A 26,447-nucleotide genomic window follows, 5' to 3' on the forward strand; every position below is an offset into this window, starting at 1 on the left:
ATTTCAATATGGAGGCTGAACTAGAGCTGCACTGCCCCCTAGCGTTTGTTACACAGCGAGCACACGCCTCTTCAACAAATAAAACACTTCAGCCAGCGAGATATTTTTAGATAAACCCTTATAATTCATATATTATGGTTAATTAAGATTAAGGCCGGTTTTTATTGTTTATATTCATTATTCATTGTAACCCAAAACGTTATTTAAGGAAGGATTAAGGTTATTTAAGTTGTGTTTAGTGTGAAGGTCAGTCTGATTTAGATTTAGCAAGAAGGTAAAAGCCAACCTCCTAATTGAGTTTATCTTAACTAAAATACTTACATTTATACTATACAGTTCATCACTGCACTCTGGCTCCACAACTCTGGTAAAAGCAATTAAGATGAAAGGAGGAATAATTGCAGGATAATTTTACTACCATCAGACATCTGTTCATGTCACATGATCAATGTTTTACAAAATGGCACAATGAGATACTTTTCAATCTTTTTATTGAATATTAAGGTAAATATTTCACATTAATACAGGCTACATAAAGTAGAGCCACTATACGACATGAAATTTACTCTCATTTTAACCCTTTTTAGTATGTAAACAATTATACATGTATTTACCACTCTAAAAGGTTCTGATTTCTCTCTCTCTTTAGGTAATCATCAACTAGTTCTGGGCCAAGTTTAAATAGCTACTTCATGTAGAGTGCCCCCTTGCAGCCCAAGAACGGTGTATGTGGGTTTAATTCAAAATCGCTAAACTACGCAGAGAATGGATCCTGTTGAACAGGTGATCACGCATGTTTGTTTGCATCATCGGGGCACTGATAACAGCCCTCGCCCAATATTCTCTCCTTATTTGAGATAGGCACATCAAAGAATGGCGTCAAGAGAACTTCCGATTCTTCAACCTCTGCTTTTCACTCTCTGGTCTCTACTAAAGTTAACATGTTGCAGGTTTTTCTTTTTAAGTTGTCTTATTCGGTTTTTATTCGTCAGTTGGTATTTCATGTTTGCACTGTGGGTCATGCTGTGTGCGTTTGATTGCTGTGGACGCCGTCTAGTTAACGTGGTTCAGGTGCACGTTGCCAACATGAGGTGCCCAGGTACCAGGCCACACCTGAGAGAGGATGGAAGGAGAGAGAGAGAGAGAGAGAGGTGAGACAAAGGCTTCCGTCAGGACGACTCTAAATAAAGGATGACCGCAGTATTGTAAGGTTCAGTTAGAAGAGTTAGGCACAAAAACACAAAGTCAGAAAAGTTTCAAGTTTCTGACCAAAACCTAAACGTACCTGCTGTGGGTCAGAATTATCTGCGTTGTTTGGGACCACTTTGATTATGGGGCTCCATGCGGGGTCACCGGCGTGCAAACCGTTGTACATTGGTCCCCCCGGCCCCTCGGCCATTGGAGGATGAGGGGGCAGCATGGCTCCACCATACATCGACATGGGCATCCCCTGAACAGAAACATGGGCAACTCAACTTAATATGTGTGTGTAAGAAGGTTTGGAAATGGTTTCTTTCGTGCAGAGGTGGGGAGTCGTGTTACTTTTGGGAAGTCCATGTAGCTGTTGGGCAGATGCTGGGGCTGGTGGTAGTTGTTGGCAGGGTTTGCGATGCCGGTGTCGTCCTGCTCCATAGGCTGGTGCTGAGAGAAGGCCGACTGCTCCGCCTGCAGCTGAGGGTGCATCATGTGGCTGCTCATCAGGGGCTGGGACCAACCGGACATGGCCTCTGTCACAACACACACCACAGGTCAGATTAGATTAGATGGATTTTACCAGAGAGGACAAAATCACCACTCCTGATTAAAATGATCATAATCATTAGTGGAGATAAATAGTTACATATAAGAGTTGACTTACACTAGCAAATGTTATTTATAACAGCAATTATTCCTAATTAGGGGAGCTATAACAAATGTAGTCAATTGGTGATTAATCAAATAGCTGCATAACATTAGCTTTTAAGTGTAGATGACTTACAGTGGCAGTAAACTAACATGATTTACATAATAACAGAACTCACCAGAGGCACTGCCAACACCAAATGACCAAATGCCTCCCTGTCCAACCGATGCCGTGTAGCTGGTGGTGAGCAGCGGTGGGTTGACCGAGCCCGTCTGCCTGATCCGAGCCAGGCGCTCCGTGCCGATGGGTGGCGGAACCTTCCGGTCCTGCTGCGAGGAGTTGCCTTGCTTGGGCTGCGGAGGAGGGGCCACCGCTGAGGCCGACATGGCTGAGGACGACACCGTCGATGGAGGAGGTACAGGAGACTCACCTGGGGGAGAACAGGAGTAAGAAAGACGTGTGTGAGAACAGGTACAGCCTGCTGACAATGTGTTATCAGGTAAGAGATGAGAAGGTGAGAAGGCAACACGTACCTGATGTGGATGCACTCCATGGGTGAGGAGAGAAGTGTTGTCTGCTGAATGAGGGTGTGCCGACCCCGGTGTGCCCGTGCAGATACACGGGGCTGCCAGAGATGCTGGTGGCGTAGCTGGTCAAAGCTGTGGGTGGAGACGGGAGAAGTTAGCCACGGAATATTCAATCCTTTCTCCACAATGAACACTGTTCTGCTGAAGACGAAACGAACATTTCCAGCTTCCTCCAGCCCACAGGGGAGAGAATTTAATATACAGAAGAATTTGATGTTCTTCTCTTCAATTTGGACATTTTTCCCTGACTTGTCTTACAGTTAAGTGAACAGGTGCAGAGCTTCAGGTCATGTTCTGTTTGGGTGAGCATTAAACTTTATACTCTGCTCTGCAGCCAAACCACCTGGTCTGATACCCGACTCCTATCTGCTGCAGTGCATTTGCTGAAATTTGTATTTTCTTCCCTTGTATATGATTTTATTGTATTATTGCATATCTTTTACAATGTCCTTTCTTTAGAAGACGCTGACTAATTTCTTGTACAAGCTGTTGGTTTGCAGCTTTTTTTCCTCTTCATTCTGTTGTTTTAGCAATGTTGCTCTCTGAGGGACCGACCCTTGGTTAAATTTTAAAAAGATGGATGGTAAGCGACAACAAAGAAGTCATAGGTACCGATGGGGCTGTTGACCATCCTCTGGGACGCAGAGCGGTATCCGGGGGCCTTGGAGCTGTCAGGAGGAGGTGGAGGCATCATGCTCTCCATCTGGCCCATGCCGATGTAGGTTGCGGGACCCGAGTACGTCTGCTCCGGAGGCGAGCGAGCGGGTAGAGGGCACGTTCCCCACACCTGATTGTTTCCCACCTGCAGGTTGTGAATAATTACATTGTAAAGCATGAGCAGTGCAACAAAACAGGAGCTGGAATGTTGGTCAGGGACATTCAGCTCACCTGGCTGTTGTTATCAAAGATGCTGCTGAAGTTGAAGAGTCCTGCCGGACCAAAGTTGGGGGGCATCTGCTGTGGCTTGCCTGCATTGGGCACATGCTGCATTTGGGAACCGTTCATCATCCCTAAGTTAGCAGAGACCTGAAGAGAGGCCTGAGCCTGTGGAGGCATACTTGACTGCGTCACCTGGTTTTGGATCTGTTTAGGGGGCTCTTGCTGAACATTGAGGGGCACAAACACAGACTGTTGCTGCTGTTGCGACTGCTGCTGTTGTTGTGGCTGCTCAGGAAGGGAGTAGTAAGGCCCTGGTGGCTGCATACGATGGGAGACTCTGGGCGCAGGAGCGGAGAAGTGGGGTACAGTGTTGTTGGGGTGTGCGACGTTGTGTGAGAGGACAGGAGGTGGTGCTGATTGGAGGTGGGAGCTCTGCTGTGGGTTGAGAAGTGGTGGCGGCGCCTCTGAGGATGGTACAGAGCAGGGCGGGGGAGGTAACTGCTGCCGCGGCTCTGGCTTGGGAGGTAAAGCCATGGAGGGGGCGGGGAAGCCGACAGAGCCCATGCTCTCACTGGCAGGCTGATGCTCGGCAGGGAGAGACGGCTTGTCTTTTCCAGGAGTGGCGACGGCACTGGCCTCTGATTTGTTGAGCTGGATGGGGGGCTGTGTCATGGGTCCGACTGACTGCAGAGAGGCATTGGCGGTAGATGTAGCAGTACTGTGATGGGCAGGAGATCCCGTGCCTCTCACTGTGTTGCTAACAGTGGTAGCAACAGACGCAGGGTTGACGGTGGCAGGCTTGGGATCGGGGGCAAAGAGCTGTTTCCTGACAGAGGAGGGAGTGGGGATACTGGGCTGGGGGTTGTATGGGCTCGGGTTGGGGGTCTGAGGCGAGGCTGTGGATGTGTTGGGAGCGCTGGTGGTGATGGAGGTGGTGAGGGGAACTCCTGAGCTGACTGAGCTGTGCTCACTGTGGGTAGAGGAGTTGGGTCTGGCCTGACCGCCTGTGCTGCTACTCCCTCCGTTGTGTTTAGGAGAGCTGTTAGCACTGCCGGGGCTCACGGGCCGCACGGGGAAAGGCCCCCAGGTGCTGGCGGCGGGGGAGAAGGTGCCACCGAACTGGGCCATGGGCAGACGAGGGTGTCTGATCTGGTGCATGGTCTGAGCTGCCAGTAGAGCCAGCTGAGGGTGAGCATACGCCAGGGGGAGGGACACGGGGAAAGGCTGTCTCACGTTTGATGACAGCCCCTTCCCAATCTTACCCCCAACCTGAGAGGGGGATGATGATGAAGATGAGGCTGACTGGAAGGAGACGCCCCCTGTAGAGCTGACCAAGGAGCTCAGCGCCTTTGGTCCGCTGGCCGAACCACTGGTTGCCCCCGTGGTACTGGGGAAGGAGGCCGAGGTGGTTTTGGAGCCTGGGGCTCTGATGTGGTTCCGGGGGATGAGGTCCTCGAGCTCTTTGGCTGGGTCTTGGATGAGAGCGTTGATCAGCTGGACTGCGTGCCTTGTAGACTCTGTGCCTCCTCTGTAACAACAAAGAACACATTTAAACTATATGCACCTTTTGAAAAGCAAACACTCATAGCTCCCTTCCTTCTTGTGTATATAAATGAAAGCAAACACTTCCTGAATAACACCTCTGTAGTGAGACAGCATCAGTACAGCTATTTACAGTCCGCCATTGACACATTCAAATATGACAACAATGTCTCCAAAGTCAGGTAACGTGCCGATGCTCAAATGTACCGCACAGTAGTTCATGACAAATGTATGAAGTCAAACTGTGGTCAAATTCTGACAACAAAGATGAAATCAAGGAGATCTTTGGCCTCGGCTCAAACGTGTAGATTTCAACAACACTTTCCTTCACTTGTGGATCTCATTGCACCGACACATGGAGGCACAGCTGGATAACTAATTGCAACAATTTTCACCAAATCTGAATTCCTCCATCAGTCTGCAGCACATGTAAGCATCAGAACATCCGGCTTCATGCAGCCACCGTGTTTACCAAGCCTGAGATAGTTTGCTCTGTGGAAGCTAAAAACAGGATCCACATATAAACACTTTAATTGCTCCAAAAGAGCAACTGGAATCTAGCAAGCCTGACTGACTTTAGCTTTGTGTCTCTGCTCTACATGAACAAGCAAGTCTGTTTTTCCCTTTCCAACACTTTGTGATAAATAGAGAGAACATTCTGTGCATGGAAATCTGGACCCTGCTTCTGCTGTTAATACACCAAATGGATCACAAAAGCAAAGTTCCCTCCGTTCCAGCTCTCAGCAGACAGCTGTTCAACTCAGTCAGGCCAGCTAGGTTTAGGTAAGAATGTCACAAAATTTTGCAGAATGTGTTGGAGAGAAAGTCTGGGAGTCCTGGGGAGACGTGTACAGCTGCTCTGACATGGAGCTGTCAGAGGAAAGCAGAAAGGTTGTCAGTCTGCTCGGCTCAAAGGCTGCGTCTGGTCCAATCACATGCAGGCGGCTCAAGCACTGTAAAGACCTCTATCATTCAACCTAAAACCTGTAAGTGACTAGGTTGCCTTAAACTAGCGTCCTAACTGACAACCTGGAAACTGAGCCGCGACTCTGCTGCGAGACGGAGCGATGACAAAGAAACGACAGCTAGGATCGATCCATCCTGTCAGCTTTCAGAAACACCCGCAGACAAAATGTCTTCTTTATTAAAGTGAATGATGGAGTAAAGACACGAAGAGTGAAATATCAGAGGCCATGTTCCTGCTCCATTATACATTAATATGAAACTGACAGGGAGAACATTTTCAGATGTCCTTCCATGGATCACTAACACTCGACATCGACAGAGAATAACCCAACCTGATGCAAGTCTCGAAAATAACAATCGTTCACTGCAGTCACTGGCACACTGCACTGCACTGGTGAGTAGGAATGAATGACATCATTCAGGGGACTGCCTTGCTTCACGCATATGTCTCACTCCCGTGCAGTGCCGTTGCAGCCCACCAGAGGACAGCCTTAGTACCTTATGGTGATCATCCTCTCCCCGTTCTTGTCCTTCTGTTTGTCCACGTCGATGTGAGCTCCGGTCACGTCCTGGATGGCGGTGATGTTGCAGCCGCCCCTGCCCATGATCCGAGACACCACAGAGGCCGGCACGGACAACTTCTTGGATCTTTAAAGGACGCAGTCATAAATGTGGCTGTGACTTTCATAGCTCCATACACGTCGGATACAAAGACAAAAGACATTTGCATGCTGTGTAATGTGATCTCTGCACACGTTCCAGGTATAAAACCAAAGTCTCGTCCTTCAAACTGTGGGCACATCGGGTATAACTTCATCATCTATACAGAACCCAAACATAGGTTGCATGGTGAAAGATTAGAATTAAAAGAATCACTGACCTTCTGACCACCTCTTTCCAGCCTTCTTCTCTCTTCTGGCCTCTCTTGGGGCTCGTGAGGCTGAGCTTACTGTTAGGCGAGGTGACAGGAAGGGACATGGTCTTGAATGGTGAGGGCAGGGAGTTGGGGGTGGAGTCGCTCATGTCTGGAGCTCTGTGAGGGGAAAACAAGCGACGCTCACATTAAACTGAGCCACGGTCATGAATAAACAATCTTCCGTCTTGTCACTTGTGAAACATAGCAACAGGAAGGACCTGCTCTGCCACGCCAGGGACTCACTTTTGCGTTGGTTTTGAGATGGAGACCGTGACCTTGTTTTCAACCTTGCTGTCACTTAGTGGCTGAGGACAGTGTCTCTTCTCTGGTCCAGGGAGGAGGGCATGCGACTGGGCCGCTCCTGAGGAGGGTACCGAGGAAGAGGAGGAGGAGGAGGAAGAGGAGGAGGAGGAGGCAGACGAGGTGAGGTCGGGGAGGTAGTTGAGCTCCTGACTCTTGCCCCCGCTGCTGCTGCTCTCACTGGCACAGTCAGTGCTATCCAAGGGGTCAGAGTCGCTGTTGCCGCCCGTCACTCCTCCACCACCGCCCCGCGGCTCACCGTGGATCTTGTTCTTGTCAGCTTTGTGCTGCGCTAGTGCAACCTAAAAGGAAGATGCACATGCACAATGTCACCATTTGGGGTTTGTTCAAACAAATAAACGGGATTTCTAGTCACAATTATAAGCAGATCAACATCAAAAACAAGCTACAATGCCTTTAGTTAAAGAAGCCGTTCTTACCTGCGGGTCCTGTAATATGATGGGTTCATTTGGCGAGTCCTTGGTCTTGTTCTTTTTGTTCTTGCGATTGGTGCTGGGGGTGGTGGCCACACTCGCTCGCTTCTTACCAAAAGCTGTAGTGAAAGTGGCGGAGGTGGCAGAAATACCAATGGTGGTGGTGGTAGTTGCACTCGGAGGCTCAATAGGAACCTCCGTTTCTGAGAGAGAAAATGAGAGTTAGAAGAGAGATGACATTAGGATTCCTGTGCAATAAAAGCAAGAAGCATGCGTGGTTTGAGTTTTGGATGTTGGACGTTACCTTCTGCTGAATCCTCTTTCTGCTCCAGCATCTCAGAGAACTCCTCCTTGGTTTTCTGCCCCTCCTCTTCTTCCTGCTTCCTCTTCTGCTCCTCTTTCTTCTTCTTGCGTTTCTCCTTACGCTTCTCACGCTTGGCTGCCAGGGCCTGCTTCTTGCTCTCCTCCCGGGACTGTAGGTCACACATAAAAGCGTGTCGGTCCTGATCCCAACATACATTATGGAGACTTTGACCTTTCAAACCACAGCCACAGTGTCTGACTTTACCTTCTCCAGGTCTAGCTCCTTGAGGAGGATGCTAGCGTTCTTGTTTGCCTCAGCTGCCTGCTGGTCTTTGGCTTTGACAATGGTCTCCATGCACTGGTGGCACTTCTTCAACAGCTCCTGCAGAAAAAAAAAGCAATTGGCTGAGTTTGCAGCTTGGCTCAATTACTTACTGAAACTCCAACAGACATAGCTGACTAACAGCTGGAAAGGGAATCACCACCTACCTTGTCAGCGATGGTGGCAATGTATCTCATGCACTCAATATCTGATGGGAATTGGTTGACCTCCTTCACGAGGTACTGCACCACCTTCACATGACCCTAAAATCAAAAAAGTACAATGGTAAGAAACAATGGATTTGCCTGCATGCCATATTACAGACACGGAGAAAGGAGATCAACACTTTGACAGGGTTATGGTCCGTGTCTGCACCTTGCGAAAGGCAGCCATGAGCGGAGTGATCTTTCGGTTGTCGGCTGCATCCACATCAGCACTGGCATGGACCAAGAGCTGGACCACGTCAAAATGACCACCGTTGGCCGCCAGCCAGAGAGGAGTGTTCCCTTTCTTGTTACGAACGTCGATATGAGCACCCCTGCAGAGACAGGAAGTAGTGTTGGCGTCAGGAATCATAATATCAAATTCAAACAAGAGGACAGGTACAGACTGGTGAAAAGTCACAATATGCATTAAAGGTCCTGATTGATGCACATTAACAAAGGTGCTGGAGGCTGGACAGAAACAACATTCACCTGTTAATAAGCAGCTCGCAAAACTTGTAGTGGCCTTTATCGGCAGCAATGGTGAGTGCAGTGTCTCGAGATGAGGGAACGGGTGGAGCGTTGACATCAGCGCCTTTATCCAGCAGCACTCGGCCCACCTCCGCGTAGCCTCCTGAAGCTGCCTCCATAAGAGGAGTGAGACCAGTCTGTACGGATAGAGGAATGAGACAGGAAGATGGTCAGAGGATGCAGCACTAGAGACTCACCTTCTCGAGTTCAATTCCAGATGGCTACATAAAGCTTAGAGTGAATGTGATCTGGACTCTCTCACCTTTGCCCGATGCTCCACATTGGCCTTGCGGTCCAGCAGCAGACTGACGACCTCAGCCCTTCCCTGGAAACAGGCCAGAGTGAGAGCCGTGTTGCGGTTGGTCTCAATTTGGGCGTTGATGTCCGAGCCCATATCCAACAACAGCTTCACTGCCGGTACGTGACCGTTCATGGCTGCCAGCATCAGAGGAGAGATTCCCAGCTTACTGCCAGTCCTGAGAAGAAGGTTGAATAAAAACATTAAGTTTGACCCAAATGAAGCCAACAATTAACTATTCAATGTGGACAAAGTGTATATTGAGGTTGATGTCTCTAACCTGGAGTTTATCTCAGCCCCAGCGTTGAGAAGTATCTTGATGATGTTGACGTAACCCCCAGAAGCAGCCAGGCTAAGAGGTGTGTAGTCTGAGACATTGCGGTGCTCCTTATTGGCTCCCCGTAGCAGCAGCAACTCCACCACCTGACCAACACAAGAGAGTTAAAGGTTAGTACAGTTAATGGCAAGACGACATTTCATACTAACCCTAACCCAGTTTTACAAAAGAAATAGGCAATAAAGTTGAGTTCTTAGTGTCGTTTTTACCTCCTGGCGTCCCCCAGAACAGGCCAAGGAGAGGGGCGTGTCTTTGGTTCTCTCCGACTGAGCCTCGATGTCGCCGCCTTTGTCCAGGAGCACCTCCACCACTCCCACGTGGCCAGCAGTGGCAGCCAGGATCAGAGGAGTAAAACCTGTGGAAAACAAAGTGGACACTGGTTACTACAAAAACACAACTATGAATCAAAACATGCAACTTAGATCATTAAATCATCTCAAACCTTTTTTGTCCCGGTGCTCAATGTTGGCTCCCCGTGCAATGAGGACAGACACCAGCTCCTCATGTCCTCCTGCACAAGCCAGCGTGAGCGCAGTGTCATGGTTACTCTCCGTCTGTGGGGGGAAGAGAAGCTCACTCACCGGGGAAGAGGACACAAATATACTCAACATGGTAGATATGGTTCCTGATGTGGTCTTACATGTGCATCTATGTCAACGGAGGGATAGAGCGGCAAGACAGAGGGGGGTGATGCGTTGTTTGCGGGCGTCTGTGTGGACGGTGGGGACAGGGGCGTAGGTGAGGTTGTAGTGTTCAGCATGGGCACACGGCTGCTGACAGCTGCAAAACAGACACAAGGAAACAGATCATCAACACAAACAAGTCAGGGATGAAGACACGTATTCAGAGTGTGGGCATGGCTAAAGACGCATCAAGAAGAACAAATAACCAAGGGACCATTTCAGAGAGCTCTTTGAACGCTGTCGACTAACCTGCCATTATGTCGTCCAGCGTGTCTGTGAGCGTCTGTGCAGGTGTAGCTACCATTAGCCCATCTGGAGCCTGGTGAGGTATCATTCCCGGGCCTAGTCCAGCCAACTGTTGGCCCTGACCCTGCTGCTGCTGTCCCAACATCTGCTGCCCGACCAGAACCCTCTGCAGCTCCGGGCTCGTACTTCCCGGGTAGTCTGCAGGATTGTAGTCTGGCAGGGGCTGGATGGGGACGAAGGCAGTCTGAAGAGGCGGAGGGGGAGGCTGGGGCTGGGCCTGGGGTGAGGGGGGGAGAGGAGGCTGCTGTGGTGGTTGGGGCCCATCCCGGTAAAGGATTGTGCCCACCTGAGGGAGTTTGGGATAATCGTCGTCTTCTCCCTCTGCTTCTTCCTCGGTTCCTTCTTCTTCCTCCTCTTCGTCTTCTTCCTCTTCCTGAAAAGTTACAGAACACACCTTAAGCCTCAGAGGTCGACACAGCAGTACTGCATTATACCTGACATTTAATAATTAAAGGCCACGGTATTAACCTCTTCCCCATCCTCTCCTGGTTGCTCCTCATGCTCCCCATCTTTGTTATCCTCTTCATCTGTGTCGGAGAAATAGGGTGCCTGGGCCACTGATCTGGTGGAATGCCCCCTCGGAGTGGTTGATGTACTTCCAGGACCCGGGCCCGGGCCCTGGCTTTGCCCCGGCTCCTGCTCCTCCTTTAAGCCCTTCGCCTCCATGTACTCTTTGGTGAACTGTTGCTGTGTTTTCAGCTGCAGCTGGCGTTCCACCTTCTGCAGCTCCTTCAAGATTTTCTTCTTCTTCTGCACCTAAGCAGGCAACGCCCACATCAATTAACTAAACTTTTACTGGGATATATTATACACATTTTCCTTGAAGTGTAAATTCAATCTCATTTAAAACACAATACTGGAAAGAAGAAGGGTGACATCGTGTGTAGATGTAGGTGTACCTGCTCCTCTCTGCTCTTCTTAAGCTCCTCAATCTTGTCTTTGGTGAGCGGCTCCCCCTGAATGAGCTCTAGCGACTGAAGTTGGGCCTTTTCAATAGCACTGATCCTCTGGCCCAACTCGTTCAGCTTTCCCTCCGTCTCTTCCACAATGCACTCTAGGGGCTGGCACAAGTGAAAGGGTGGCAGAGGCTCTGGTTCAGGCCCCCGGCCCACTGAGCTGGGGACACCGGGCTGAAGGGCTGCTTGTCTCTGTTTGGATGCACCTGAATTCAGTGAACAACAGCAGTGACATTTAGAGATCAAATTCTTGAGTGGGGCGGAGGTGATTTCATATGAAAAAGGTGACAGGTTTTCGTTGATCACCTTTGCTGGAGACAGAGGGGGGAGTGGCAATGTTTGACGGGGCTCGGTCTGGCTCCTGAGGGGGCACCACCATGGCGAGAGCTTGGAATGGGACACGAGGAACCTACAACAGAAGGGGACATATGAATAATTACCAGACACCCTTTAAGTAAAGAGACAATGTGTAATAGCCGGCTCAATGCGGTTCTTACCTGAGAGGCATCTTGCGAGGGGGGAGTGAGCTGGGAGAGATCAGGGGCTGGGACAGACAAGATGTTGTTGGGGTAGTCCAACAGATAGGACACGACATTGGTGTGGCCACCTTTAGCAGCTTCTATCAACATGGTGGAGCCATCCTAGGAAGAGAAAACATGGTTTGTAATATCATCTAAACACACTTGGTACAGTCTTATTGGCCTGATGTCTCCGAGTCGTGTGTGTGTGTATTACTTTGAGTCTGTGTGTAGGATCTGCCCCATGTGCGAGTAGCAGCTCCACCACAGCCAGATGTCCCCCAGCACAGGCGAGAGACACCACTGTGTGATCATTGTTGGCAGTAGCTCTGTTCACATTCGCGCCTACACATGACAAGAAGGGAAAACAGAGAGTTCCACATGTACGCGTTAATGAGACTTTAATTACATTCACAGAGAAGTTGCATCCAAATATCTACTGTTACTTATCCTTTTGCAATGTCACTGTTACATACATGTTAACTTCTCATCAGTGGTTTGTAGCTCATTCAGCTCCAACTCAACTAGTGATTAACGCACCTTTGCTGATGAGGAACTGCACTGTGCAGAGGTGTCCCGCCCTGGCCGCCTTCATCAGAGGAGTCCTTCCTCCTTCAGACTCATGTTCCTAGTGTACAAAAAAACCCAGATCATTAACAGCTGGTTCCATCCAGGAGCGAAAGAGAAGCATTGTGGCCGTGTTGGCTAAGTCGACGGGCCAAAAAGTATTTCACATCATTTGGTTTACTTCTGGTATTGCCTAAATCAAAGTAAAACAAAGGCCTTTTCAAAAATAACTAATAAAGTAAATAATGGAGGTGTGTACCAGGTTGGCTCCAGCCTGCAGCAGCACGTCGGCTACATCAGTGTGTCCATTCTCGCACGCGTACGTTAATGCCGTGTCACCCGTAGCTGTGGTGGCGTGGACGTTTGCCCCTGATTTACAAAAGCAACATATTAACACAGTGACATGATTTCTTTTCAAATGCATTCAAGCTGCTCTTTGTTTTTCTGTCGTCCTAGATCTCCAGCTCCCTGCCTCGTTCCTCCCTGCTCACCTGCAGCCAGTAGGTATTTGACCAATTCTAGGTGGCCTTCCTGTGCAGCCTCCATGAGGGGAGTGGAGCAGCCCAACTCAATGTCAGCCCCCGCCTTGATTAAGAAGTCGGCCACTTCCAAGAAGCCTCCACAACATGCCAGAGTCAGTGCCGTCTCTTGGGTCTCCTCTGTCTGGGCATTGATGTTCGCACCTGGAAAAACACCAGTAGAGCAGCTGAGCACCGCGTTTCAGACGAATACAGAAAACCATCTTGCTTTCATTTGGCAAACTTTGTTCTCTGCAGACTGCCTTGTCAGCATTATTTTGCCCTGTTGTACATGTTTGATTTTATGATGCTGAACTTAACCTTAAGGCATTAATGTCATTCTGCAAGTCATTTCCTTTTAAAGCTTCTATTATTCGATGTGATTAGTTCTATTATAATAGCAATGTTCACAAGCTGTTGCTCATAAATAGAAATTTGTACAATTTCTAAATGTATTGGTACAATGCCTGCAGCCATTACAGTGCTTACAGTCTGTGCTACGGGTCGTCATTTAAGATGGCTATAAAATGGAAACAATCATTTGGATGGAAGCAGAAAAACCTCCCACACTTTCACATGCCTTGTAACTGTCATAACTGAAGAGGACAAGTGTGCGTATTGACAAAGAAAGAGGTGTGTTTGTTCCCTCACTCTATTTCCATCTTCCAAATTGAGAGATTAACCTTTCTTACCTTGTGCTAGCAGCAGTGCTACCATTTCCTCGTGGCCTTCCCTGGCTGCCTCCATCAGAGGGGTGTAGCCCTCATCATTAACCTGGACACAAATAGAAACGGCAGCAGATAAGAAAGCATTCAAGTGGGTGTGACCTTGGCCAGACAACTACTACTTAAATGTCGACGTAAACATGAATGAGATTAACATTAAATGCTCAAGCACAGATTTCTACAAACGCACCTCCTCCAAGTTGGCTCCTCGCTCTATGAGCAAGGCAGCGAGCTCCACGTGGCCTCCGCAGGCAGCAAGGGTGAGGGGCGACTCGAACGAATCTGCTGGCATGTTGACCTGCGCACCGCTGTCCAACAGCAGCCGCGCCACCTCCACGTGGCCGTCCTGGGACAGCGAGACACACGGAGAATGTAGAGATAAGCACCACAACAAATGCAGTGCATGGGAGGGCACTTCAACACAACTGGGCCATTACTGCATTTCCACTGTGTCATAATTACAAACTTTAATAAGGAGTATGAAGACATGTAATTTATCCCATCCTATCAATGCATGCCATCCACTGTGAGTCACAGCCTGTCCAAATGTTTGCATGTTATGATTCGCACATAGCTCTAATAAGAGGACATTCAGTACAGTATTGAGCCACGCAGCTTACATGGGAAAACACGACAGGCCTTAAACTAGCTCTGTGGACGTTGGTTGAAATCAATATCATATTATGGTATGGCTCTCCCTGGATTCTTTGTTATATTAAAAAATATAACACCAGTTGCTGCAGATGACAATGCAGTTTGCAGGAACTTTCAACGTCCAAGACAAACAACTGGGACACAAAACAGGTCTTTGTGTCTCTAAAACAGTGTTTGGGTTTGGGTCAGATGCTCACCATGCAAGCCTCCATCAGTGCTGTGTGCATCTCATCTGTCTTGTGTTCCTGATCTGCTCCAGCTTCCAACAGAAATCGCACCATATCCAAGTGACCTGCAGAGGAACACAAATACAGTTAATATACAGATCAAGTTGATGGCACAGGAGCTAAACATTGTAATTAATGGGGAGAATGGACTACTTAAGAGCTTTAACCTTTGTAGCAGGCGAGCGTGAGAGCACTCTCTTTAAACTCATTGGAGTGTGTATTGATACCGGCGCCATACTCCAGAAGTACCCTCGCCACCTCCACGTGGCCGGCACTGGCTGCCTCCATGAGAGGTGTGTGTCCATTCTCATTGTGGTCCTCAATGTTAGCACCCTCTTTCAGCAGCACCTTTACTACATCCACAAAGCCACCAGCACATGCGTATGTAAGAGCTGTGTTTCCTGTGAGGGCAAAGAACAGGAAGATTAAAACCTAACTGGAAACAGAGATGGCACAGGAAATAAGTCAACCTAACTGTGGAGAACGAGCTTACCTGTGGACGACTGTGCGTTAACGTCTGCCCCATGGACCAGAAGCAGTTTGACAATGTCCACATAACCTCCGCTGGCTGCAGCCATGAGTGGTGTTATGTCCCCCTTGATGCCCCGGTCCTCCACGTTGGCGTGCATGGCTAACAACACCTAAGGATGAAAGGTGAGGAGAAGAGACGGATGGCTTTGATCAATTTTGCACTAAACTAATGAACTCCTTGCCATTTTATATTTCTTTGGCACTATGGGTATTTCAGGGTACAGAAATTACACACAGCAGTCATAACTACGCACAACCTTGCTTTCACACACCTGTGCAAGTTCATAGTAGCCAGCTGAACAGGCGAGGCACAGCAGGCTCTCTCCTTCTTCTGTGTGTTCGTTGACGCTCCGTCCCTCATCCAGCAATTTGCGCACAGCGTTGACGTCTCCGTCTGAGCACGCCTCTGCTAAGCTACGGCTGAAAATAACCAGACTGCTACAATTACTGCCAATGTGACAGGTGAAGACACAAAGGCCTCACAAATGCACTGCTATATATTCGTCACAGGTTACAGGAGCAAACATGAACGAGGCTAAGACATGAGACAGGTGGCGTGATCGTGTTTGTGTGTATAAAAGCAAGTATTGACTTGTACAGGATGAAGTGACATATGAAAGTGCCATTGTGGGCGAGATACATACTTGTCAGCTTGGCCTGCGTTGAGTGTGTTTTCAGCTCGCATTCTGGTCAGCGCGGCTGCGGCCTCATCCAGGGCGCAACTTACAGATGATGTCAGTCGCCGCAGCACCTCGGGGTCTGCAAAAGCTTTACCATCGGCAGTGGACAGTTTACCGATGCCTGCCGGACACCAAAGGGGCAGAGGTGCATAGGGCAAGGCAAACCACAGGGGGAGCACAACCACACCAGACCAGATGAAGCAGCAAGTCCAGTCCAGCCAATCCAATCCAATCCAGGGGTTAGTAACAGCATACACAACAGGGGAGGGAGAAAAACACACACAAACACACACAAAACACACAAAATTACACAAAGAAACCAAAAACACACACAAGCATTTGTTAATATAGCCAACTATGCAGGTTCATTATATTCCAAATTCACTGCTTTACTCCATCTGTGATTCTAAATCATCTTAATTTGACTGACCACTGGGGTCAAATGGAGAGCAAGGTACAGAATAATAACCATCTGTGGGGAAACTCAGATCTGTGACCTCAGCTCGAGTGAGCGAGTTGAGGAAGGTAATGTTAGTTCTCCACATGGGCTCAAACTAGCAGTCAGGATTTAGTATCAGGCTATTAATGGTAGCAGAGGAAAAAAAGAAAGGTCTCAGTCTTTGTGAATTATACATGCGCAAGACGCTCCGAATGGGAGAGAAACCGAAACGGGAGACAGTGGTCAGCGAGAGAGGAGAGCACAGCTGGGAGGAAAAGCAAAAATGCCATGTGAGGAGAAGAAAACAAAACACGTGTTTGTGTGTTTGTCATGAAAGAGAAGTGAAGGCCAAAGAGGGGAACAAGAGGGGACGAGCAAGCAGAAGAAGACAAACGACTACTTTTTCTAATGACCTACAGTGAGAGAGGGAGTTCTTTGGGAAGACAGAACAAGGAGCTGAAAGTGTGGAAGCTTGTGTTTTGAAAGCGAGTGCCAAATATACGTGAGAGGAGCGGACAAGAGGACAAGAAAGTGTGAGCGTTGAACTTTACAGCCTGGGTCTCTACCCATCCATTAGCCAGGAAAGCAGGGAGCTCGGCCCTTGTGGTCCCTCTAAACTTAGTTTGGCGTTCTGTCAAAGATTTCGCAATCGCCCCAGAGGCAGAGGAAGACACAGAGGTCTAGGAAGTTGATCATTAATGTTTTACTGTACTGCATTTATCTCAGGGAATGAGAGCACACTGGAGCCAAACAGACCGTACACACGGCTTTGGCCCGGAGTTCTGTAAACACGTCAGGTGAGAACAAACAATCCAAAGTGTTTACTGGGCAGCCGACAGTGATCCTTTTCTGTTATTTTTAACTGTTATTTTGGGAAGGCCTGCTTGGAAAGGCTTGAAACAATATGTTGGCAAATAACACCAAACAACTGACCTATTCTGCATCCAATTTAACTGACCTGCCCTAACACTTAAACTACGATTGACAGTGAAAGAAGGAAAACAAATTTGACCTTTGAGATGTCTTGAGGTCAATGTCCATTTTGTTTAACGGCAGAATGTGTCGTGTTTATACCGAGACGAGCTACCTCCGACTACCACTGAGCTTATGTCACCAGCGGAAAAAACATGTATTTTAACAAACATCCTGTTTATCCTCATAGCCAATGAAATGACAAGGATACCAGAAAAAAGCAAGAAAGTCAATATGAAAGCTCAAAGCCCTAAAAGCTGCGAGCTCGTCCTTATTTCATTAGCAGGTAGTTCAATTTCCAAACATTAGAGCGGAATAAAGGTGAATAAATGTCAAGCTCTCTGTGACATCAGGGTCATATCCCAGCAGTATCAAATGCCTCAAAGGAGGGCGGATTACAGCACAACGCCAAGGTGTTTGGGCCTGTGGCATCAAGTCCAGACCCAGGATGAAAGGGGTATACACAGTGTGTTTACCCATAAGCACCCGCTCCTGATCCACCTCCCCCCCAAAACTGAAATATTTACACAGACAACAAGCGGCGTTCTTCTGTTTTGTCCTCTTCTATAAGACGCGATGTGTAAGAGCCAGAGGCAAACAGGGGGCCTGTGTGACATCATTGTTGTACCTCTACGTTTGGGACGACGCCACAATTGTAACCTTAATTTATTGGATGACATCACTTTGTTAGATCTGCGACACCACTATCATTTAAGAGCTAGAATGTGATACTGTTGTAAATGACATTGGAAGCAACCGTTTGACTGCAAATAAGAATGCAGATATGACTTTATAATGTTGTGTTCTCTAATTACACTGTATAAAGAAAAGTTACGTAGTCTGGTTGTGTGTTGGTTTGCCAGGCTCACCCAAGAGGTGACGCCTATGCTGAAGAGGGCAACGACGTGCAACTACAATGGGAACAAAAGTGTTCCTCATCCCCTTCAATGGAAGCTAGGGCTGAACGATTCATCATTCTGCAAGCAAAATTGCGATTCGAAGACTGCGATTTAGGATATACATAATGTATCGCGTCTGACCCAGGCTTTAAACTGCCACATCAATCGTATCACAAATGGACGCCATGCTCCTCTTATCATAGTGATGCTCAACAATCAGAAGTGGCCCGAGCTGACTCTGCATACGAACAGACTGCCGAATTTAGTCCAGAGGATTTGAGAGTATATTGGATTGGAGTCTACAGATGTTCAACAAAGCAAGGTGTTGTGCAAGGCTTGTCGTGAAGCTGTCACAACGTTCCAAAGCACCGCTGCCAACTTGTTCCAGCACTTGAAAAAGTGCCTCCAGCCGCTGTATGATGAGTGCTTGACTACAAAGTCAAGTGGAAGTAGTGCAGCTCCAGCCGAGCCCAAACATGCCACAATGTCAGAGTTGGTTGCGGACTGGAAAGGCGTCACGAAGGCACCGTGATGTAACAAACGCCATCACCTACAACCTCGCTGGAGACATGGTGTCGATTAACGCAGAAACCAAAGACAGGTTTTTAAAAAAGTGCTCTAAACTCTGGATGAACGTTATGTCATTTCATATCTTTAAGTTCAATCTTTGCATTACAATATAGAGCAGTTCATGTTGTGATGGCATCTCATGTTAGATTATTTTATTTTTTTTACCCAAATCGTTCAGCCCAAAGCGTTCCTGCCGCTGGATCTCTTCCCATTGAGCAATGCCAAGACGCATCTTCTTCGTTGGACCCTCCATCCACCTCCTGTCCCACTCCTTAAAAGCCCAACCCTCTACCTTTGCTCGCTCACCATGCCGTAACATCCTCTCCATGATATTTCCCATTCGCCGTGCGTTCCTATACTATACCCACATGCGCTGTTCTCAAACTTTTCAATGCACAGCAGTCAACGATGACATCATCCATGATGTCACTAACAACCGTGACATCATTATGGAGTAGTGCACATCAATGGTGTCATTCACCACTGTGGGGTCATTCATGATTCCATTCTGATCTTCCACTGAACTATACATTTGTTACTGCAAATGTAAAATTTAATAGTAGATGGAATAAAAAGCACCTTATGCAAATGCCCCACACCTGAACAATGTCTCTTGTGGCAGTTGGAGATATGAATGGTGCTCATTGTATTGACAGACACTCACACACACTCCAGTCATAGTAGTATATAAGAAAGAAAATAAAGAAAATACCAAATATTTAATTACAATAAAAAACTCATGTCAAAGTTGTTTTGAATAAGAAATCGTTGTATCTGTCAGTTTACCAAGTCTAAATATTGTCCCAATATGAATAAAGTCAAATGAGTGTGTATGTTAACACTTTTAATTCCAAATCAATTTTAATATATATGAATATAAAGATGAGTCCCTTTTAATATTTCTTTGCAATTGTGTCAGGCATTTATAATCCATAAAAGTAAAATTAAACTATACTCTACATAACATGAAAGGATTGCTAGTCCTCAGTATTCTAATATTTGCACTGTGCTGACACAGCACTTCATCTCTCCTCTACTCAATACAGCTTCATGGTGAAACACTTATCGCCGGCTCAGGTGAACATTGGCAAATCAAGCTCCAATCAAACTCATTTATCAAAATTGCTTATGAAACTTTTTGCTGATACAAGACTGGCCAAACTAGCACATACTCTCATATAGAGGTATATTATACACATTTTTTAAGGGTATTGGAATTGACAAAGTGAGAGATATTTATGCGACAGATTTCAGAGTTATTTTAAGCAAGAAGACAGACAAAGAAGAGGACAGAAGAACAGGTGCAGTATGACCAGGAAGCCTGGCGCCTACTAAGCAACACAGTTGATTAGTTGTTAAGCCTTGCAAAGCTGAATCAGGTTCAGGCAGAGTAGTCGTACCTGCAGCTTCTAGTAGAGCTTCGAGTCGAGTCTGCGTCTCTGGGTCGACTGTCCTCAAGTCTACTCCGTCTGTGGCGCTGGACAGAAGGAGTTCTGATGCCGTCTTCATGATGGGGTTATCAAGGTCCTCCTGATCCAAGATGAATGACTCCACCTGGTAGAGAGAGGAGCACAGAGGAGGCATTACACCCGAGATCATTCAGTGGAACACACATTGCACTTTACAAGATAAAGTAGACTTGGACTATGACGAATGACCGTTTGCTTAGTTATCAAATAAGTCAACATAAACTGTACTAGCTCAGCAGTGAAAACATTTGTATTGTGCTGACAGGGTTGATTACTATATAAAGCATTCCAATTTCTATTTGGTATTGACATTACCTGTAAGTCTCACAAACACACAAATAGCACATAAAAGTACTATGCAGCCTTGTTTATTAACTTTGAGGAGCGCAATGATGGGAATAAAAAAAGCCTCCCAGGTACCAAGACAAACTCTGTAGGGGGGTTCCCTCCCCGAGTCTTTTTTTGGCGGTTATGCGCATTCTAAGATGAGAAAACAAAGAAAACAAATATTCACGCAATTGAGTCACCACACCATAGGACGGAGGAAGTTCGCCACGTTCTCTTTGCCCGCGCATGCTGACGCAACCAGGAAATCAACACGACACGGTACGAACTTCTTCAGTCGTTTGCACAGTTTGTTTAATTACTTGGATTATATCACCATGATTTAAATAGACACACACTGGTAAGTTGCACTGCAGCCGCACTGTTTTCAACATGATTTAAGTGCACCCAAGCTCATTACAAACATGATTTATATGAAGCTTGCAGCATCCCCGTTAAATAATGCACAAATACCTAACATAGCACCGAGATACACACAGCCTAAATGATTTTACTTAGCGCCTAAGACGACGGAAATAACACAAACACAACAACAAAGGGCAAAGCAGGAAAAAGATGGTCTGGGCTGCACACCAAGCTAGGATTGGGGCTATCTGAGCGCACACATATACATACACATTCACAACAGATAAGATGATCGTTGCCTCTAATAGGGCAAAAGTTACAACCGAGAACAAAAACACTATTCTGGGTAGACAGGTAGGATTTTATTTATATTTTGTGCTCTGGGGTTGTATTGCTGATGGGTCCAATACAGAGCTGAGTTAGGTTTGGGTGTCTTAATCCTGTTTTTTTTCCTGTTTCCCCCCAGGGATGCACCACACATGGAGTAGGTCCTACATGCATTAACTGCCTTCTAGGTTAATATAATATTTGATTAGCAGAAAACTGAGAGACATCAGAACTACTTCAGTCGGAGTACACTTGAGGACAGTCGATCCAGAGAAGCAGACTGGACTCTAAGCTCTAGTAGAAGCTGCAGGTACGACTACTTGGCCTGAACCTGATTCAGCTTTACAAGGCTTAACCAATCTTAACCTTAATCAACTCTAGTTCCATACTGCACCTGTTCTTCTCTAGTTTGTCTTCTTGCTTAAAATAAGATATTTATGCAACAGATTTCAAACTGAGACATTCACCAAAAAGGTGACAAGTTTGCAGGTATGAAAATGGAAAGCCATCAGCTGACGGAGCTGATTAAGCTGTCCCCTGAACACTTTCATACCTGAGATTAGACCTTCCGACTATGACAACATTTACCTTTACCGACATGCAAGCCAACTTCCTGCTAAGGGTAGCTGTGGTGTTATCCGTGAATCTTCAGTAAATGTTTCATATTTGTACCACGAGTAGTTGCGGAAGTTATACACAGACAAAAGAAGAGCTTTAGCACCCTGGGATCTGTGCTGTGGACGTTTGAGACTTAAAGCAGTGACGACTGCGAGGACCTCTACGGTGACCGGAAATTAGATCTGCACTTATGTGTAGCTGCTACCTTACTCGACGTATCCTGTAGCTCTACTACTTGAAACCTGTGCGTTTGCTATAGTAGATCTACAGACTACAGCGGCCTGCCACTTTCATGCTTGTGCATGTAGCGCAGATCCACTTTCCGGTCATCAAAGTGGTCTCGCAACTGTCACCGCTCAAAGTCTCTACTGTGTTCTGTAGCTACGCATGACATCTCACTAGCAGCGAGCTAGGTTGGTTTTAGCCAGTTGATTATTGAATACATGTTTTGTTTACCTGTGGAAATTATAAAACACACATCTAGGACAGATTTCATAAAACATATGTATTCTACTTAACTACACTTTTTTAAGAACTTGCAGTACACAAACATGAGAAAATTAAGTAGACTGTACAAATTAATACCGATATGTTGATTTTCTTTTTATGCCCCGACCTCTGTAAATAAATTATTTTACAGCTAAAAGTGTGGGGCACAGACTGGTTAAGTATCATCTGGCGCTCTATTGAGAATATTAGTAAGTAGAATCCTCAGTATATTGCATAGATCTATGACTGATTCCCACGGTGAAGAAGGTGAAAACCTCCTATAGAAAGCCAACCTTCACGTCAAACTGTTCAATGCTCCCATAAAAAAGAGAAAAGTGAAATTCCCTGTCCATTGTATCCATATGCTGCAGCGGGCTTTTAAGGGCCTGGCCCAGACTGCAAATGTTAGCGGGAGAGTGCATTCAGTAATGTGGAGGAATTTGGCTATACGGTTGCAATGAAGAGCGCCACAACCCATGGGGGATGTAGTTCAGCAAAGGCTTTTATAATCAACAATGGACATCACAGTCTTCACCATTAATGAACTACAGTTCCCAGAGTGTTGGTATCCAGAGAGCTGGAGAGGCCCAGAATGGCATCTGCTTAATCCTGGGGCTCAGATTTTAGCTGCTGCCCAGAGTAGGGAGCTCTACACTGGAGTAAAACACCACAACAAGCACTCCCTTAAAGGCATCACAGAGTGAAGCTATATGACACACAAGGCCTATGTTTGAAATATGATTGAATTAAAGTACCCCTAATGTCATTATCACTGTGCAAACTTTCTTCCTCTGCTGCAATGCACCTGATGCTCAGACAGAGTACAGGATTTGTCGGTATACTGTCTTGTCAATGCAAATCAAGTTTAGCTTAAAATTATACACATAAAGGTCAAAGGTTTATCAGGAACGAGATTTTAGATGATGATCAACAGGTAATAGGCAGTGCTCAACCGTAACAGTGCCAAAGCCATGAATCCCATTTTATGATGATTGACAGTTTAAACAGCATCCCTTCTTACTCGTGGCTGGTGAAGTTGATCTGGCTCGATAATTAACATTAGATTCACACTAAAATGTCTACTAGGGTGGACTTGTGGTATTCAAATATTTGACATTTAGCAGTCTGACAAGTTTCATTCCAGTGGCAGCCACGTCATATGATGTGGTAAACTCAATTAAACGACAATAGTATAGCTGATGCCTTAATGTCTCTAAACTGACAAATGAAATGAGCAAGGTACTCCAATTCGCGTTTAATTGTCGCGTACTTAACCACGTTCATCAGAGTCTAACCAGTACATATTAGATTATTTCAAGCGAGTGCTTGAATACATAGTTAAGTCAAATCCCGCCATCTAATTACTTTAATCTAATTTGGAACGCACTGATCGATCGGGGGTCGTGTGCTGACACTAACACGTAACAACAGTAGCGCATGTTGTACGTTGAGATGCCATCACACCTGTACCCGTGTGCGGCTGCTAGCACATGGAAAGTTGGACACCTCTCAGCGCGAACTGCTGCTGCTGCTCTCAAAACTGTGACAACGCAAATCGCGCTGACACGGTGCTTGTTGCAATCTGACCGACAGGCGTATAAAATGAAAAACAACTGGCTTATATGGCAGCACAGACTGTCGCAAAGCCGTGTAGTTCCGCGAGGAAAGCCTAATCAACAAACATTGAAAAGTTAGCTCAGGACAAGTCAGAGTTAATTTACATGATTTAGAAAAGTGACGTAATTGCACCACTTGCAGCTACGAAATGGCAGTGTTGACTAGCTGTGTGTGTCCGTGGGTTTGCGGACATCTTCCATTTGCTGTGGCTGAAAAGCCGCTGTGAGAGCGCCGAACTTGATGGGTGTTACGAGACGACAGCACCGAATGAGGCCGTCGTCGCTTCCACCCGAACTAGGCCGTGGCCACAGCCTGCGCTGCATAAATAAAACATTCACCCGGTTAACATGCCCAACTGACTGTGTCTTGTGAAATGTTGTCGACGCCAGACATATTAGAAGCAACTGAACCTCCACGAGGCTTGGTTCGAATAAACGGCAGGTTTATTTTCCTGGTTTCCTCGGCCTGGGAGGGGGTGGCTGCCAACGGCGAGCTAATTTGCTAGCTAGCAGCCAGCTCGCGCAAGGAGAGGAATGTTGGCTAGCTCTCTGCTTAGGCTTAGCTAACTAGCTTAGCGTAGCTACCTCTGAAACCTCGTCTTCGTCGCTGCCGGATCCTGGACCAGAGGAGAGGACGGCCGCTGCCGCTAGTTTGAAATCCAGTCTTTCTGCAGCAGGCCCGCCTGGTTCACCGTACAAGCGTACTTTCTTTCCGCCCACACCAATCCCAATGCCCCCGAGTCCGACTCCTCCTGGTGTCGCTCCAACCCCCATCCCTGCCGCTGGGGAGCGAGGAGTCACCGAGTCAATCTCGTCCTCGAAGCCGTCCGTCAGCATTGCCGTCCCGGCTACTGCATCCTGCATAATTATGTCCACGATACGTGTATTAACGAGCTAACTGTTGCCTTAAACGTCCGTCCGGGCTGTTTCTTGTAAGATATTTGCGTGATTTTACTTCAGGGAATCCAGAAACTCTCCCGAAGCGAGGGTTGAGGAGGATCTCTTTCCCCCAGCCATTAACTTTCTAACAACCTAACCCGATACGCACTGTTTCTCAGAAAGACCGCCCTCGAGGAGAATCCCGACAATACTATTGGTTCCGATTTGGAGCTGCTTGCTTCGTATTGGTTGCGTAGAATGCTTGTCACACCAGAGACCGCAACGTCATGTTAGGTTTACCAATATCACGAGGCTGTAGAACGAACGTCAAGACATGACATGGTAGGCCAAGTGAACTGGTAGCTAGCTTCACTTCATGTAAACTCACGGGGACACCGCAGAGACTCTTACAGGAGCACGGTGACAGTGTGGCGGTTGTGTTGTCAATTTAGATTACACCATAAAAAAGACTCCGAATGAAACCCTGAAATAGCTTGGGTGTAACTTATCATGTTTCCGTGGGCATAAACAAAATTATAATTTAGAAATAAAATGCATGACTTTTATTTACACTCTGATTTTACCGTTTAGAATGGAAGGTCAACCGATTTTATGTATAAAAATACGTTTTGTTGAAAATAAATAGAAATAAAACCCCATAATATTCAATACAAGGCTTAATCTTATAGTATTTAAGAACTTGTGGAAGTTTAGACCGGCAGATTGAAGCAACATGAAGTGTTTCAGTTGGTTTTGTCAGTGGATGTGTCTACTAAACGTTGTTTTCACATGATAGGTAGAGGCATATTTTCAAAATGGCCCTCTAAAACAAAAGTGATTTTATTGTGAAAAGGTGCTGTTTGGACCCCAGCCTTCTCTATTCCCACACAAACAAAACTAACCAGTGAGATGTGCTGAGGTATTCAAAGTTTAAGTACTGAATATGAAGAATGTCTATTTAACTGTCAAGTTTACAGTTTTGAACAATTAAACAGTATTATATTAGTGTTGCTGGTCAGGAGGGGCTACCTATATCAACTATATACACTGGTAGGTAGATTCATATGTAGAAGTGTCTAATACTTAATGCTATTAGTATCTGGTTTGTTATTGTGAATATTATTTTGCCAATTAACTAAAGTTATTCACATAAGGTAAGTCTACTGAGAATAAAGAGTATAATATTTACTACTGAAATAGAAAAACATGTTTGTTTGTACAACACCACAACCTGGACCTGACCATTATGCAGTAGTTGCACTGAAGCAGAAGGAAGTTGCAGTAAGTACCTTGCTTAAGGGCACCTGTGCAGTTGAATATGGAGCGTTACTGTTATACATTACTACTCCAGCCAAATTTCTTTCATATGGTACTAATTGCAACTGGATTCTTTGTATTATCTTTAATAGCAGTTAAGTTATTAGGGAGAACAATGGGTGCTGCTTGTTCATATCTGTTGGAATTTTAGATTGACTGTAACTAAATCAACAGCTGGGTCTTGTGCCTGGTTACCATAGCTAATCTTAATAAGGCCAACCACTATCTGTCGTTGCTCATTATCTTTCAAACCCTTGTACCTGTCATTCTTTTGTGCCTTAATGTCCATTTAGTTTACTTTTTCAACGGGCTTCGGTGTCTGTAATGCTTCGATTG

The 26,447-nt window shown here is 46.5% G+C and overlaps 1 protein-coding gene across 2 annotated transcripts; it reads right to left on the reverse strand.

The window, feature by feature from the left end:
• Positions 1-474: 474 nt before the first annotated feature.
• ankhd1 (ankyrin repeat and KH domain containing 1) lies at positions 475-24,956 on the reverse strand. 2 transcript variants are annotated; one of them, XM_076162708.1, is made up of 39 exons: positions 24,501-24,956; positions 20,107-20,260; positions 15,791-15,947; positions 15,419-15,581; positions 15,109-15,256; positions 14,783-15,016; positions 14,586-14,680; positions 13,925-14,080; positions 13,702-13,783; positions 12,983-13,174; positions 12,751-12,860; positions 12,465-12,552; positions 12,142-12,269; positions 11,904-12,047; positions 11,713-11,815; positions 11,350-11,612; positions 10,919-11,206; positions 10,394-10,823; positions 10,102-10,241; positions 9,904-10,015; positions 9,671-9,816; positions 9,405-9,547; positions 9,089-9,302; positions 8,788-8,963; positions 8,468-8,630; positions 8,260-8,355; positions 8,036-8,152; positions 7,772-7,940; positions 7,474-7,670; positions 6,977-7,335; positions 6,698-6,850; positions 6,316-6,465; positions 3,319-4,837; positions 3,043-3,232; positions 2,377-2,502; positions 2,022-2,273; positions 1,543-1,727; positions 1,286-1,450; positions 475-1,113 (listed from the first exon to the last, which is right to left on the reverse strand). In XM_076162708.1, the coding sequence occupies exons 1-39, from the start codon at positions 24,777-24,779 to the stop codon at positions 1,054-1,056; spliced, it is 8,046 nt and encodes a 2,681-aa protein (XP_076018823.1). In that variant the 5' UTR covers positions 24,780-24,956; the 3' UTR covers positions 475-1,053. The 2 variants fall into 2 exon arrangements, with proteins under 2 accessions (XP_076018823.1, XP_076018824.1); XM_076162709.1 differs by having other exon boundaries at positions 15,419-15,566; positions 24,501-24,955.
• Between the last annotated feature and the right edge of the window lie 1,491 nt (positions 24,957-26,447).

The sequence above is a fragment of the Genypterus blacodes genome, unplaced genomic scaffold (assembly GCF_046128005.1).
Source record: "Genypterus blacodes isolate CSIRO-AG114 ecotype Tasmania unplaced genomic scaffold, CSIRO-AGI_Gbla_v1 ptg000128l_1, whole genome shotgun sequence".
NCBI classification, from domain to species: domain Eukaryota; kingdom Metazoa; phylum Chordata; class Actinopteri; order Ophidiiformes; family Ophidiidae; genus Genypterus; species Genypterus blacodes.

What these genes read in the sequence shown, in the direction of transcription:
- ankhd1 (XM_076162708.1), bottom strand. Translation starts at nt 24,779, where the DNA reads ATGCAGGATGCAGTAGCCGGGACGGCAATGCTGACGGACGGCTTCGAG. An exon ending in AGCTCTACTAGAAGCTGCAG is followed by an intron (nt 15,948 to 20,106) that starts GTACGACTACTC and finishes GGTGTCCGGCAG; the next exon opens with GCATCGGTAAACTGTCCACT. An exon ending in CCTCGCAAGATGCCTCTCAG is followed by an intron (nt 11,816 to 11,903) that starts GTAAGAACCGCA and finishes CTTCTGTTGTAG; the next exon opens with GTTCCTCGTGTCCCATTCCA.